The 13,468-nt window shown below is 45.3% G+C and overlaps 1 protein-coding gene across 1 annotated transcript in view; it reads right to left on the bottom strand.

Annotated features, from left to right (window-relative positions):
* The window catches only part of LOC123996796 (carboxyl-terminal PDZ ligand of neuronal nitric oxide synthase protein-like), a 187,309-nt gene that overhangs the window by 16,635 nt on the left and 157,206 nt on the right, over window positions 1–13,468 (bottom strand). The window contains exons 9-10 of the mRNA XM_046300497.1: window positions 5,166–5,331; window positions 1,087–1,281 (exon numbers count right to left, since the gene is read on the bottom strand). Of these exons, the coding sequence (XP_046156453.1) occupies window positions 1,087–1,281; window positions 5,166–5,331 (361 nt within the window). The remainder of the gene's footprint in view (window positions 1–1,086; window positions 1,282–5,165; window positions 5,332–13,468) is intronic.

The following is a 13,468-nucleotide window of genomic DNA, read 5'->3' as shown; positions in this document are numbered from 1 at the left end:
AAGAGCTGGAATAATACGTTCTCAACCAACATAATACATATTATAGACCATCACAATGACCATGTAGAAAATGTCATGTTCAGATACAGATATCATCATAATCTTACTAAAAATAGTCTTTGCTTACGAATTGTGGAGAGGGAGAAGAGGCTCCCTCTGTAACAGACACCAAAAGTCCTGTACACTTTAGGACACGTGTCAAACTCGTTCCATGGAGGGCCGAGTGTCTGAAGGTGTTCGCTCCTCCCTTGTAATTGATTGATGAATAAGGTCACTAATTAGTTAGGAACTCCCATCACCTGGTTGTCTAGGTCTAAATTGAACACAAATAGAAAGGAAATAATAAACCAGTACACACTCGGCCCTCCATGGAATGACTTTGACACCCATGTTTTAGGGCCTGCACAGTGCCTATACCATTACACTGTGTAGACAGACAGTTTGAGTCATAACCTGTAGACTGGGGTACACACACAGAGGTGCAGTAAAGGAATCTGTTCCGATAATTCTGGCAAAAATGTCTGTGAGCAGAGGGAGAGGAGCAGTGGGGGTCAGGTTATTATGGCTGTTCAGATGTTTTCATCTGGTGAGGGTGTGTGTGTGTCAATCTGGGTCGAGCAGGGTGGTATGTGCTGGTGTGTGTTTATGAGTGCGTGCATGTGTGAATGTGTGTGTTGTCGTGCTACACTGCTATCTCATCCCCCAGGCAGTCTGGTGGTCCCTGTCTGTTAAGCACATTTAGTAGACGGAGGGTCTCCTCATCAGACCCCCAGCTGTATATGATATCCCTCTCCTCTCTCTCCTCCCTCTCATGTCTCTCATCGCTCTCATCCCTCTCATCACTATCATCACTATCGTCAGTGTTGGACTCATACTCAGACGCAATGCCAGACTCCCGGAACCTCAGCAGCTCCAGACTACCAAGCACTTCGTCGCGGGTTGATGACATCACCAAACCTGACACGTCCTGACCTTTGACCCCATTCTGACCCCTCCGCTGCGGAGGAGTAGGAGGGCGAGGTTCAGGTGTTGGGGGTCCGGGCAGGAAGCGGAAACATTCTAGCTTGAGGAGACACTGATCCCTACCTAGGTGGTTGCCTAGGGGCAGGGAGGAGGAGGAGAGTGGGGCGGCCGTCCCATCCTGGCCCATGCCCATGTTGATGCCCAGCACTGGCAGGGTGAGGTTGACATGGTCCTGGGGTCGCGGGGTCGTAGGGTCACACAAAACTGGGGGGACGGTGGAACGGAAAGTGATCTCCAACAGACTATCCTGGGAACCCACTGAAGGAGTGAAGGAGGGAAAGAGAAAATAAAAATGTCATTAAAGATAAGCATCCTTCCACACATTGAGTTTACATTCATATGTTTTACATGGCTAATGCTAACAGGAGCCTCATTCTCATCTACTCCTGGATGTATGAGCAGATTGGGCAACCTGGTCTCAGAGCATTTAGTATTATTCTGTATGTAAAACTGAGCACTCCATTTAGTATGATATGTTACATTTAGTATGGTATGTATTACTTTGTAATGTCCATCACCCATTTCCTATGATATGTTATGCATTTCACATCGTATTATATGTTAAGAAATTGACAATGTTCACATTTTCAAAAAGTATGATATGTTACAAATTCTAGTTAGGTGGCTAAAGTTAGCTAAGCTAAGGGTAAGGGTTTAGGTTAGGGTTAAGTCTAGGAGTTAGGTTAAAGAAGGGGGAAGGGTTAGCTAAAAGGGTTAAGGTTAGGAAAAGGGGTTAGCTAACATGCTAAGTAGTTGCAAAGTAGAAAAAAGTGGTATGTAGTTGAAAAGTTGCTAATTAGCTAAAATGCTAAAGTTGTCCATGATAAGATTCGAAATCGTGAACCTGTGGGTTGCTACACGTTCGTGTTATACACCCACCCATCTGTGTTATATGTTATGTTTCATATGGTATGTATTAATTTGTGGATGTCCATTACCCATTTCGTCTGATATATTATGAATTACAATTCATATTTTTTATTACGAATTTGCAAACGTACAATGTGTTATGAATTTCTAAAATGTATGATATGTTACGAATTCTAGGTAAGTGGCTAGGTGGCTAACGATAGCTAGCTGGCTAATGTTAGCTAGGCTAGGGGTTAGGGTTTAGGTTAGGGTTAAGTTTAGGAGTTAGGTTAAAGGGTTACAGTTAGGGTTAACTAAAAGGGTTAAGGTTAGGGTTAGGCCAAAGTGTTAGCTAACATGCTAAGTAGTTAGAAAGTAGCAAAAAGTAGTAAGTAATTGAAAAGTTGCTAATTTGCTCAAATGCTAAAGTTGTACGTGATGAAATTCGATCTTGCAACCTATGTGTTGCTAGACGTTCGTGTCATTGGCCCATCCATCGGCGTTGTTAAGATTCGTATGGTATGTATTCATTTTCCCACCCATCCACCCACCCCGACCAACCGTCTTACTTTTGTCTTATGTAACCATACCAAACGCATTATACAGTATCATACTAATTTGAGTGTCCCAGATTTACATTTATTATGTTACGTCCAGTCTACGAGACCAGGCTGGACTGGGGCATGGTAGGGATTGAGAAACAGTGTCAAACACTATATTAGGAAGAGGTGAGGTGCGGAGTGTGAGCTCAGGAGGAGAGGAGAGGGCTGAGTTGGCTGAGGTGTAGAGCAGGTTGGTCCTTTGAGGTGCAACATGATAAATGCTGTATAATGATGCAGCTGAGAAAGGGGTGGTAAAGTAACAGGTTACATGATAACATGCTGGTTGGTTTGTTGGAGTCTATGCTTGGCCAGAGAGCTTAAAGAGGTGTGAAATGGTCTTTGGTGAGAGAGAAATGGGAGGAGAGAGTCATCAGGAAGAGAATAAATATGAAAGAGGGGAGGAGTCGATAAACAGGGTTTGATAAGATAAGGAGATGGAGGGAGGAGAGAGAGAAAAAGCGGCTCTATTTCCGTCTGCCGTTAACTTCTTATGGCTGCAGGGGCAGTATTGAGTAGCTTGGATGAAAGATGCACAGAGGTGCCCAGAGTAAACGGCCTGCTCCTCAGTCATAGTGGCTAATATATGCATATTATTATTAGAATTGGATAGGAAACACTCTGAAGTCTCTAAAACTGTTTGAATTATGTCTGTGAGTATAACAGAACTCATATGGCAGGCAATTTATTCTCTATTTGTGCTTTTTGTGACTCTCTTTGGCTGGAAAAATGGCTGTGTTTTTCTGTGGCTTGGTGGTGACCTAACATAATCGTTTGTGGTGCTTTCGCTGGAAAAAATATTTGAAATCGGACACTGTGGTGGGATTAACAACAAGATTACCTTTACAATGGTATAAGATACATGTATGTTTGAGGAATTGTAATTATGAGATTTCTGTTGTTTTGAATTTGGCGCCATGCACTTTCACTGGCGATTCATCTCATCCCGTTAACGGGATTGCAGCCCAAAGAGGTTGCTAGTGTCAAACACACGTTAGTTTGCAATTTTGTCATGTACAAACTGGCACACTGGCATTTTCCAGCCCTAACACCAGGTTCGGCAATTGACCTGTTTTATATCAGCTCGCTTGCGCTCAGATGGGCGGGGTTTAAATATTTGAGGTGTGTTCTTAAAAACATGATCCAAAGTGCTAAGTTCAGGAGGCGCTGATGGGGATATTTAAGACAAGTAGCCCAATGTGATTTTGGTACCTGTATACTTCGTACTTAGAAACATAAAAACAAATGTTTTTTCCCCATTTAGTTTTATTTGATTAAAAACCAAAGCATAGCATCCCCTTCTATCAATGTAGTCAAGGGTTTGGCTCCTGACAAAGCTTGGAAATATACTGAACAAAAATATAAACGCAGCATGTAAAGTGTTGGTCCCATGTTTCATGAGCTGAAAAATACAAGTTCCCAGAAATGTTTCAGATACCAGAAAGCTTATTTCTCACAAATTTTGTGCACAAATGTGTTTACATCCTTGTTAGTGAGCATTTATCCTTTGCTTAGATAATCCATCCACCTAACAGAATTGGCATATCAAGAAGCTGACTAAACATCATGATCATTACAGAGGTGCACCTTGTGCTGCGGACAATAAAAGGCCACTCTAAAATTTGCAGTTTGTCACACAACACATTGCCACAGCGGTCTCAAGTTTTGAGAGAGTGCACAATTGTCATGTTGGCTGCAGGAATGTCCATCAGAGCTATTGCCAGAGAATGTAATGTTAATTTCTCTACCATAAACTGTCTCCAACGTCGTTCTAGAGAATTTGGCAGTACATCCAACTGGCCTCACAACCGCAGACCACTTGTAACCACACCAGCCAAGGACCACACCCCCACATCTGGCTTCTTTACTTGCACGATAATCTGAGACCAGCCACCCAGACAGCTGATGAAACTGAGTATTTATGTCTGTAATAAAGTCCTTTTGTGGGGAAAAATTGATTCTGATTGGCTGGGCCTGGCTCTCCAGTGGATGGATCTGGCTCCCAAGTGGGTGTGCCTATACCCTCCCACGCCACCCCCAAGGCTTCGCCCCTGCCCAATATATGTGAAATCCATAGATTTAGGCCTTATCAATAATGAATTGAATCTTGCTTATTGACAATGTTTGGCATGTCCATGCTCAGCCATAATGTAATTTACAGTAGGCCTAGCCCCTATATCAGTGGGAATGCTATTGAAACCAGACAATTACTTTGAACAATGTGGACTGCAAATGGGTTGAAGTTAATGTTTTAAGCAAAGATAGGTTTACATTTTGTTATTTTGTTTCTGTAAGCCATTTAACAAACTATAACATACTAACATTGGAGTTGGAGTTAATTCCAAGGCAATACATAAATGACCGTAAATACACAACTTGAAGCAACCACATATTTTGCCATGGAGCACGTTCTGATTGGCCAGTGAGAGGCCATGTCTCGACACACCCACAACTTGTTTATTCATCAAAACCCAGCCCTTTCGCACCAACGCCAGCAAGTGCGCCGATAATTGTGATAATGAAAATAGCAAACATATTTCTGACACACCCCTGCATTTATAGCCCTACTGCCTGTACTTAGATTAACCATTGCGTTAGGTTTGCTAATATAGAGCCCCAAGACTGTCTCCATGCTTGTGTGTGTGTGTGTGTGTGTGTGTGTGTGTGTGGTAATGCATCCATGAGTGTACTCACTAGAGCAGGGTCCTGACATTTTGACCTCCAGCTCCTGGATCTGTTTGACCAGTAGGGAGATGTGCTGCAGCAGGTCCTTGTTCTGGAGCAGCAGCTGGTGCACTCTGGCCTGGGCCTCCAGTCTGGCTGTAGCCTCCGCACTCAGTTGGTCCTTCAACAGGTGCACCTAGAGGGAGAGAACACACACATACTGTACGTCTGAGATAAGGACACATTTGGGAGAGAGAGAACACACACACACATACTGTACGTCTGAGATAAGGACACATTTGGGAGAGAGAGAACACACACACACACACACACACACACACACACACACACACACACACACACACACACACACACACACACACACACACACACACACACACACACACACACACACACACACACACACACACACACACACACACACACACACACACACTACAGTATGTGCATACACCTGAGAGAGAGAGTACCAACACTCCTGAGATATGCATTTACATAACTTCATGCTATTGAGCACTTGGAAGTTTGGAGCTGCTGAGGTTGAGTCCAACACTGACGATAGTGATGATAGTGATGAGAGGGATGAGAGAGATGAGAGACATGAGAGGGAGGGGAGAGAGGAGAGGGATATCATATACAGCTGGGGGTCTGATGAGGAGACCCTCCGTCTACTAAATGTGCTTAACAGACAGGGACCACCAGACTGCCTGGGGGATGAGATAGCAGTGTAGCACGACAACACACACATTCACACATGCACGCACTCATAAACACACACCAGCACATACCACCCTGCATGACTTCATGCTATTGACAGTGCCAGTGTGTCTGTCTCACCAAAACCCATAACATGAAGTACAAGACGTGGACTGCCAGACTCCAAGCTCAAGCTCATGCAAACTTAATGCCATGTATGGTCTGTAGCAGGATTAGACCAAAAGAAGAAGAAAGACAGTTTCCATTAAAGGAGCAGCCTGCAGTGGCATTAGTCACTAAATCATTTAAACCAGAGAAGATACCCTATTTCTTCTCTATCCCAGGTTTCAACACCAGGCTCAGGACACAGACAACCCTGGGGATTAACCATGTCTTCTCAGAAACAAGGGGAGAGACACTGATGATGGCCAGAGCAGTAGCTGAGTGATTCCTTCAATATCAAGGGACATGCATGTGCATTAGTCTCTACAGGGTATTACTAGCCAGAGCTGAGATTCAACCTCTTTTATAAAGCTTCATTCCAATGGGAAGCAGAGTGGCATTGGCTGTAGGGCTGGCACAATTACCATATAATTGTGTAACTGCCAATTAAGGATAAAAAAAAATTGTGTGTGTGTGGATCGCGGTTAAGTGCGTTTCCGCTGTAACATGGACTCTATACAACGTGATGAAACTATGTTGCTCCTTGTTAAAACAAGCAAGGTGTTCTAGCAAACAAGTCTTTGGTTGCATAGGCAACCCTGAAGCAGCAGCACATGCAGTCAGAAAATGTGAGTCTTTAAAAAGTGTTTTCCAAAATAATTGCTATTCAAACGATTATAATGGTGACTGAGGTCATTTGGCTGACCAATAACCGTCATCCAAAATAGTCACAGACCTAATTGGATGTGCTGTATATTTCACCACTTAAGTTGACCGAGAACAGATTCTCATTTACAGCAACAACCTGGGGAACAGTTACGGAGGAGAGGAATGCGCCAATTGGAAGCTGGAAATGATTAGGTTGCAATGATGGTATGAGGGCCAGATTGGAAATTTATCCAGGACACCGGGGTTAACACCCCTACTCTTACAATTAGTGCCATGGGATCTTGAGTGACATACCATCCGATCCAAAAGACAGCACCCTACACAGGGCAATGTCCCCAATCACTGCTGGGGAATTGGGATCTTGTTTTAGACCAGAAGAAAGAAGAAAGAGTGCCTCCTACTGGCCCTCCAACACCACTTCCAGCAGCATCTGGTCTCCCATCCAGGGACCAGCCACAACCAATCCTGCTTAGCTCCAGGGGCAAGCCTGCAGTGGGATGCAGGGTGGTATGCCACTGGCATATATCCTGACAAGAGAAGCAATGAAGACTCAGCAAAGAAAAAGGCTCATCGATTTGTGAATGGTTGACAATGAGTGCTACTGTGGTATTTCTAACTTGACATTGAGCGAGCGCTTCTACTTCAAACTTTGTGATGGTTTCTATAGGAACACTTCTGCTGTTGTTTTCTGACTTCAAGGAGCATTATGAATACAAAAGGGCTATTTCTGGCTTGGCATACAGCCCATGTCTCTAAAGCACTGCATTAATTTCTCACTTCAAGGAAAATGGAGAATGAATTGAGTCATGAGTCATGCTGTACATTTCAATGAAACATGGTGAAGCCCCAGAATTGCCCTCGCTAGAAGCCTGTTTAAGTGGTTGGCTGCAAACTTTCTACTTTTAAACTCGGACAAAACAGAGATGCTTGTTCTAGGTCCCAAGAAACAAAGAGATCTTCTGTTGAATCTGACAATTAATCCTGATGGTTGTACAGTCGTCTCAAATAAAACTGTGAAGGACCTAAGCGTTACTCTGGACCCTGATCTCTCTTTTGACAAACATATCAAGACTGTTTCAAGGACAGCTTTTTTCAATCTAAGTAACATTGCAGAAATCAGAAACTTTCTATCCAAAAATGATGCAGAAAAATTAATCCATGCTTTTGTTACTTCTAGGTTAGACTAATGCAATGCTCTACTTTCCGGATAAAGCACTAAATAAACTTCAGTTAGGATTCTAGCATCCGTATTTAGCACTGACTAGAACCAAAAAATGTGATCATATTACTCCAGTGCTAGCCTACCTACACTGGCTTCCTGTTAAGGCAAGGGCGGATTTCAAGGTTTTACTGCTAACCTACAAAGCATTACATGGGCTTGCTCCTACCTATCTTTCCGATTTGGTCCTGCTGTACATACACCTACACATACGCTACGGTCACAAGACGCAGGCCTCCTAATTTGCCTTAGAATTTCTAAGCAAACAGCTGGAGGCAGGGCTTTCTCCTATAAGAGCTCAATTTTTATGGAATGGTCTGCCTACCCATGTGAGAGACGCAGTCTCAACCTTTAAGTCTTTACTGAAGACTCATCTCTTCAGTGGGTCATATGATTGAGTGTAGTCTGGCCCAGGAGTGTGAAGGTGAACGGAAAGGCTCTGGAGCAACGAACCACCCTTGCTGTCTCTGCCTGGCCAGTTCCCCTCTTTCCACTGGGATTCTCTGCCTCTAACCCTATTACAGGGGCTGAGTCACTGGCTTACTGGTGCTCTTCCATGCCATCCCTAGGAGGGGTGCGTCACCTGAGTGGCTTGAGTCACTGACGTGATCTTCCTGTCTGGGTTGGCGCCCCCCCTTGGGTTGTGCCGTGGCGGAGATCTTTGTGGGCTATACTCGGCCTTGTCTCAGGATGGTAAGTTGGTGGTTGAAGATATCCCTCTAGTGGTGTGGGGGCTGTGCTTTGGCAAAGTGGGTGGGGTTATATCCTTCCTGTTTGGCCCTGTCATCGGATGGGGCCACAGTGTCTCCTGACCCCTCCGGTCTCAGCCTCCAGTATTTATGCTGCAGTAGTTTATGTGTCGGGGGGCTAGGGTCAGTTTGTTATATCTGGAGTACTTCTCCTGTTTTATCCGGCGTCCTGTGTGAATTTAAGTATGCTCTCTCTAATTCTCTCTTTCTCTCTCTCTCTCTCGGAGGACCTTAGCCCTAGGACCATGCCTCAGGACTACCTGGCATGATGACTCCTTGCTGTCCCCAGTCCACCTGGCCGTGCTGTTGCTCCAGTTTCAACTGTTCTGCCTGTGATTATTATGTTTGACCATGCTGGTCATTTATGAACATTTGAACATCTTGGCCATGTTCTATTATAATCTCCACCCGGCACAGCCAGAAGAGGACTCTCTAGGTTTCTTCCTAGGTTTTGGCCTTTCTAGGGAGTTTTTCCTAGCCACCGTGCTTCTACACCTGCATTACTTGCTGTTTGGGGTTTTAGGCTGGGTTTCTGTACAGCACTTTGAGATATCAGTTGATATAAGAAGGGCTACATAAATACATTTTATTTTATGAGGCTGTAGCTAGAGAGTCTGAAGCTCTCTGATTCTGTCTTTCAATATAACAAGATGACATGATTCTGATTTATTCATACGTGTACCATGGCTACAAAAACTCTAACCAAGGTAACGGTACTGTGACAATTAAAACTTATCCAAACCAAAAACCGTGAAATGATGGCAGCACTCGCGCAAAACCAATGCATATAACCACGGCAAGGTGACTGGGAACATGAACATGTACAAACAGACCAGTTATGACAAATCAGAGGCAAAACGACAGTACAGGGACAAAGTGGAGTCGCAATTCAATGGCTCAGACACGAGACACATGTGGTGGTGACTCCAGACAATCAAGAGTTATAAAGGGAAAGCCAGCCATGTCGTGGACACTGACGCCTTGCTCCCAAACAACTTAAACACCTTTTCGCCCATTTCGAGGAAAACAACACAGAGCTGGCAATATAGGCCCCCGTCGCTCACATTGACTGTGTGCTCATGATCTCTGTGGCAGACGTGAGTAAGACATTCAAGAGTGCTAAGGATCATATCACCTCCACTATACCCAGACAGACACCCTATACCGACTACAATTTGCATACCTTCCCAACAGCTTGACGGACGACGCAATCGCAATTGCACTGCACACTTCCCTTTCTCACAAATATGAGACAAATACCTATGTGACAATGCTGTTCATCGACTACAGCTCAGCCTTCAACACCATAGTGCCCGCCAAGCTTATCACTAAGCTCAGGGTCCTGGGTCTGAACCCTTCCCTGTGCAACTGGGTCCTAAACTCCTGATGATTTTAGGCAACAACACCTCCGCCACACTGAACCTCAACGCGGGGGCCCCACAGGGGTGCATGCTCAGCCCCCCTCCTGTACTCCCTGTTCAACCATGACTGCGCGGCCACGCACTTCTCCAACTCAATCATCAAGTTTGCTGATGGCACAACAGTGGTAGACCTGAGTACAGTGGTAGACCTGAGCCATCAGGGAGGAGGTGAGAGCCCTGGCAGTGTGATGCCAGGGAAATAACCTCAATGTCAACAAAACGAAGGAGCTGATCGTGGACTACAGTAGACAGCAGAGAGAGCACACCCCCATCCACATCAACAGAACCGCAGTGGAGAGGGCCAAAAGCGCCAAGTTCCTGAAATGGTCCCTTCACGCTGATAGCGTGGTGAAGAAGGCGCAACAATACATTTGGCTTGGCCCCTACGACCCTCATGAACTTCTACAGATGCAGCATCGAGAGCATTCTGTCAGGCTGTATCACCGCCTGGTACTGCACCTGCCCCGCCCGCAACTGCAGGGCTCTTCAGAGGGTGGTGCGGTCAGCCCAAAGCATTATCGAGGGCATACTGCCTGCTCTCCAGGACATCTACAGCACCCGGTGTCACAGGACTGCCAAGATGTTCATCAAGGACCTCAGCCAACCGAGCCACGGCCTGTACACTCCATTATCATCTAGAAAGTGGAGACAGTACAGGTGCATCAAGAGTAGTGCTACAGAGGGTAGTGCGTACGACCCAGTACATCACTGGGGCCAAGCTTCCTGCAATCCAGGACCTATATATTAGGCGGTGTCAAAGAAAGGCCCAAGAAATTGTCAAAGACCCCAGTCACCCAAGTCATAGACTGTTCTCTCTGCTACCGCACGGCAAGCGGAACCGGAGCAACAAGTCATAGACTGTTCTCTCTGCTACGGCACGGCAAGCGGAACCGGAGCAACAAGTCATAGACTGTTCTCTCTGCTACGGCACAGCAAGCGGAACCGGAGCAACAAGTCATAGACTGTTCTCTCTGCTACGGCACGGCAAGCGGAACCGGAGCAACAAGTCATAGACTGTTCTCTCTGCTACGGCACGGCAAGCGGAACCGGAGCAACAAGTCATAGACTGTTCTCTCTGCTACGGCATGGCAAGCGGAACCGGAGCAACAAGTCATAGACTGTTCTCTCTGCTACGGCACGGCAAGCGGAACCGGAGCAACAAGTCATAGACTGTTCTCTCTGCTACAGCACGGCAAGCTGTAGCAATCTTATTATCACTTTACCCCTACCTACATCTACAAATGACCTTGACTAATCTGTACCTCTGCACATTGACTCGGTATTGTGATTTTATTGTGTTACTTTTATTTTTTTACTTGAGTTTATTTAGTAAATAAACTATTTATTGAACTGCCTATTTGGTTAAAGCCTTGCAAGTAAGGAAAGGAAAGTAAGTATTCTGCACGTGACAAATAAAAGTTGATTCGATTTTAGATTTATCTCCAGGCCATCAGACTGTTAAACAGTCATCACTAGTCGGCCTCCGCCCAGTACCCTGCCCTGAACCTTAGACACAGTCACTAGCCGGCTGCCAGTCACTTTAATAATGTTTACATACTGTTTTAACTACCTTATACGTATATACTCTATTCTATTCATGACTCATCCGAAATAACTACTGCTTCTGTACACACCTTTTCTTTTCATATACAGTATTTATTGTCTGGACTCTGACATGATCGTTCGGATATTGTCATTATTTTTTTAGTTTAGGATTATGTGTGTATTGTTATTGTATTGCTAGATATTGCTGCACTGTTGGAGACATAAGCATTTCACTGCCACAACACCTGCAAAATATCTGTGTACGCAACCAATAAATGCTGATGTAATAACTGTAAAGACAAACAGTTAATGGTGATAGAATGGGAAAAACAGCTGAAGGACTTTGTGTCTAATAAGAAGCCTCTAAACCATACAGACACAAGATGAAGCCACTCTTCAACCCCACACCCTCCCCTCTTCCCCTTACTGTACACTCCCCTTCACCCCCTTTACTCTCCTCTCTCCCCCTAGCTCTTCTCATCCACTCCCCTCTTCCCTTACTGTACACTCCCCTTCGCCCCCTTCACTCTCCTCTCTCCCCTAGCTCTTCTCATCCACTCCCCTCTTCCCCTTACTGTACACTCCCCTTCGCCCCCTTTACTCTCCTCTCTCCCCCTAGCTCTTCTCATCCACTCCCCTCTTCCCCTTACTGTACACTCCAATTCGCCCCTTTACTCTCCTCTCTCCCCTAGCTCTTCTCATCCACTCCCCTCTTCCCTTACTGTACACTCCCCTTCGCCCCCTTCACTCTCCTCTCTCCCCCTAGCTCTTCTCATCCACTCCCCTCTTCCCCTTACTGTACACTCCCCTTCGCCCCCTTTACTCTCCTCTCTCCCCTAGCTCTTCTCATCCTCTCCCCTCTTCCCCTTACTGTACACTCCAATTCGCCCCTTTACTCTCCTCTCTCCCCTAGCTCTTCTCATCCACTCCCCTCTTCCCCTTACTGTACACTCCCCTTCGCCCCCTTTACTCTCCTCTCTCCCCCTAGCTCTTCTCATCCTCTCCCCTCTTCCCCATTCCACCCCTGGACAGTAAAGAGGGTTAAAGACAGATCAGATTCCATCACCACTCCACAGCGACAAATTGGCAGTGATCTAGCCTACATTAGTTCAGGCCATCACCCTCAGAGTTCATCTGTAAATCCAGTCAGTCTAACGATGCGGTCAGGGTAATATACCGCAGTACGACACCTCAAGCACCGCCAGGACACAGCGTGCGATATGGGGAGAAGGTATGAGGTACATGACTCTGGGGAGAAGACATGCTGTACTGATCAAAGTGTGAAAGCTAAACTGAGTATAGTCCGAAAGGTCTTGGGAGAAGGAAGGTGTCACATTTGTCCAAGACGTGACTTCTGAAGTCCTGTGAGACACGCTACAAAAACGCTGCTCTGTGGTGATGGGGAACGTAGCCTGAATAATAACACAGAGCACAGAAAGACTAAATGTGTCTGAGAGAGACAGAGAGAGAGAGAGAAAGAAAGAAAGAAAAAGTTAAAGAATTTGTTCTTAACTGACTTACCTAGTTAAATAAAGGTTAAATAATAATTTTAAAAAATATTTAAAAAATAAAGTAATATAGATGGCTCAATAATGACCGTATCTAATGAACTGTAACAGGCTGAAACATAGTTTTAGGGGGGTGTCCCTCTCAATCAACGACTTAGTGTTGAGGTGATGTTCCTACAAGAACCAGAGGATGTACAACTCTATTGCCACCCAGTTCAGGATAATCCTCATGTAGCTTACGCAACCAGGCAGAGAGAGACAGAGTGTGTGTGTGTGTGTGTGTATGTGTGTATGTGTGTGTGTGTGTGTGTGTGTGTGTGTGTGTGTGTGTGTGTGTGTGTGT

This window comes from Oncorhynchus gorbuscha, linkage group LG15, assembly GCF_021184085.1.
Source record: "Oncorhynchus gorbuscha isolate QuinsamMale2020 ecotype Even-year linkage group LG15, OgorEven_v1.0, whole genome shotgun sequence".
Classification (NCBI taxonomy): Eukaryota; Metazoa; Chordata; class Actinopteri; order Salmoniformes; family Salmonidae; genus Oncorhynchus; species Oncorhynchus gorbuscha.
This window is presented reverse-complemented; position numbering and strand designations above follow the sequence as displayed.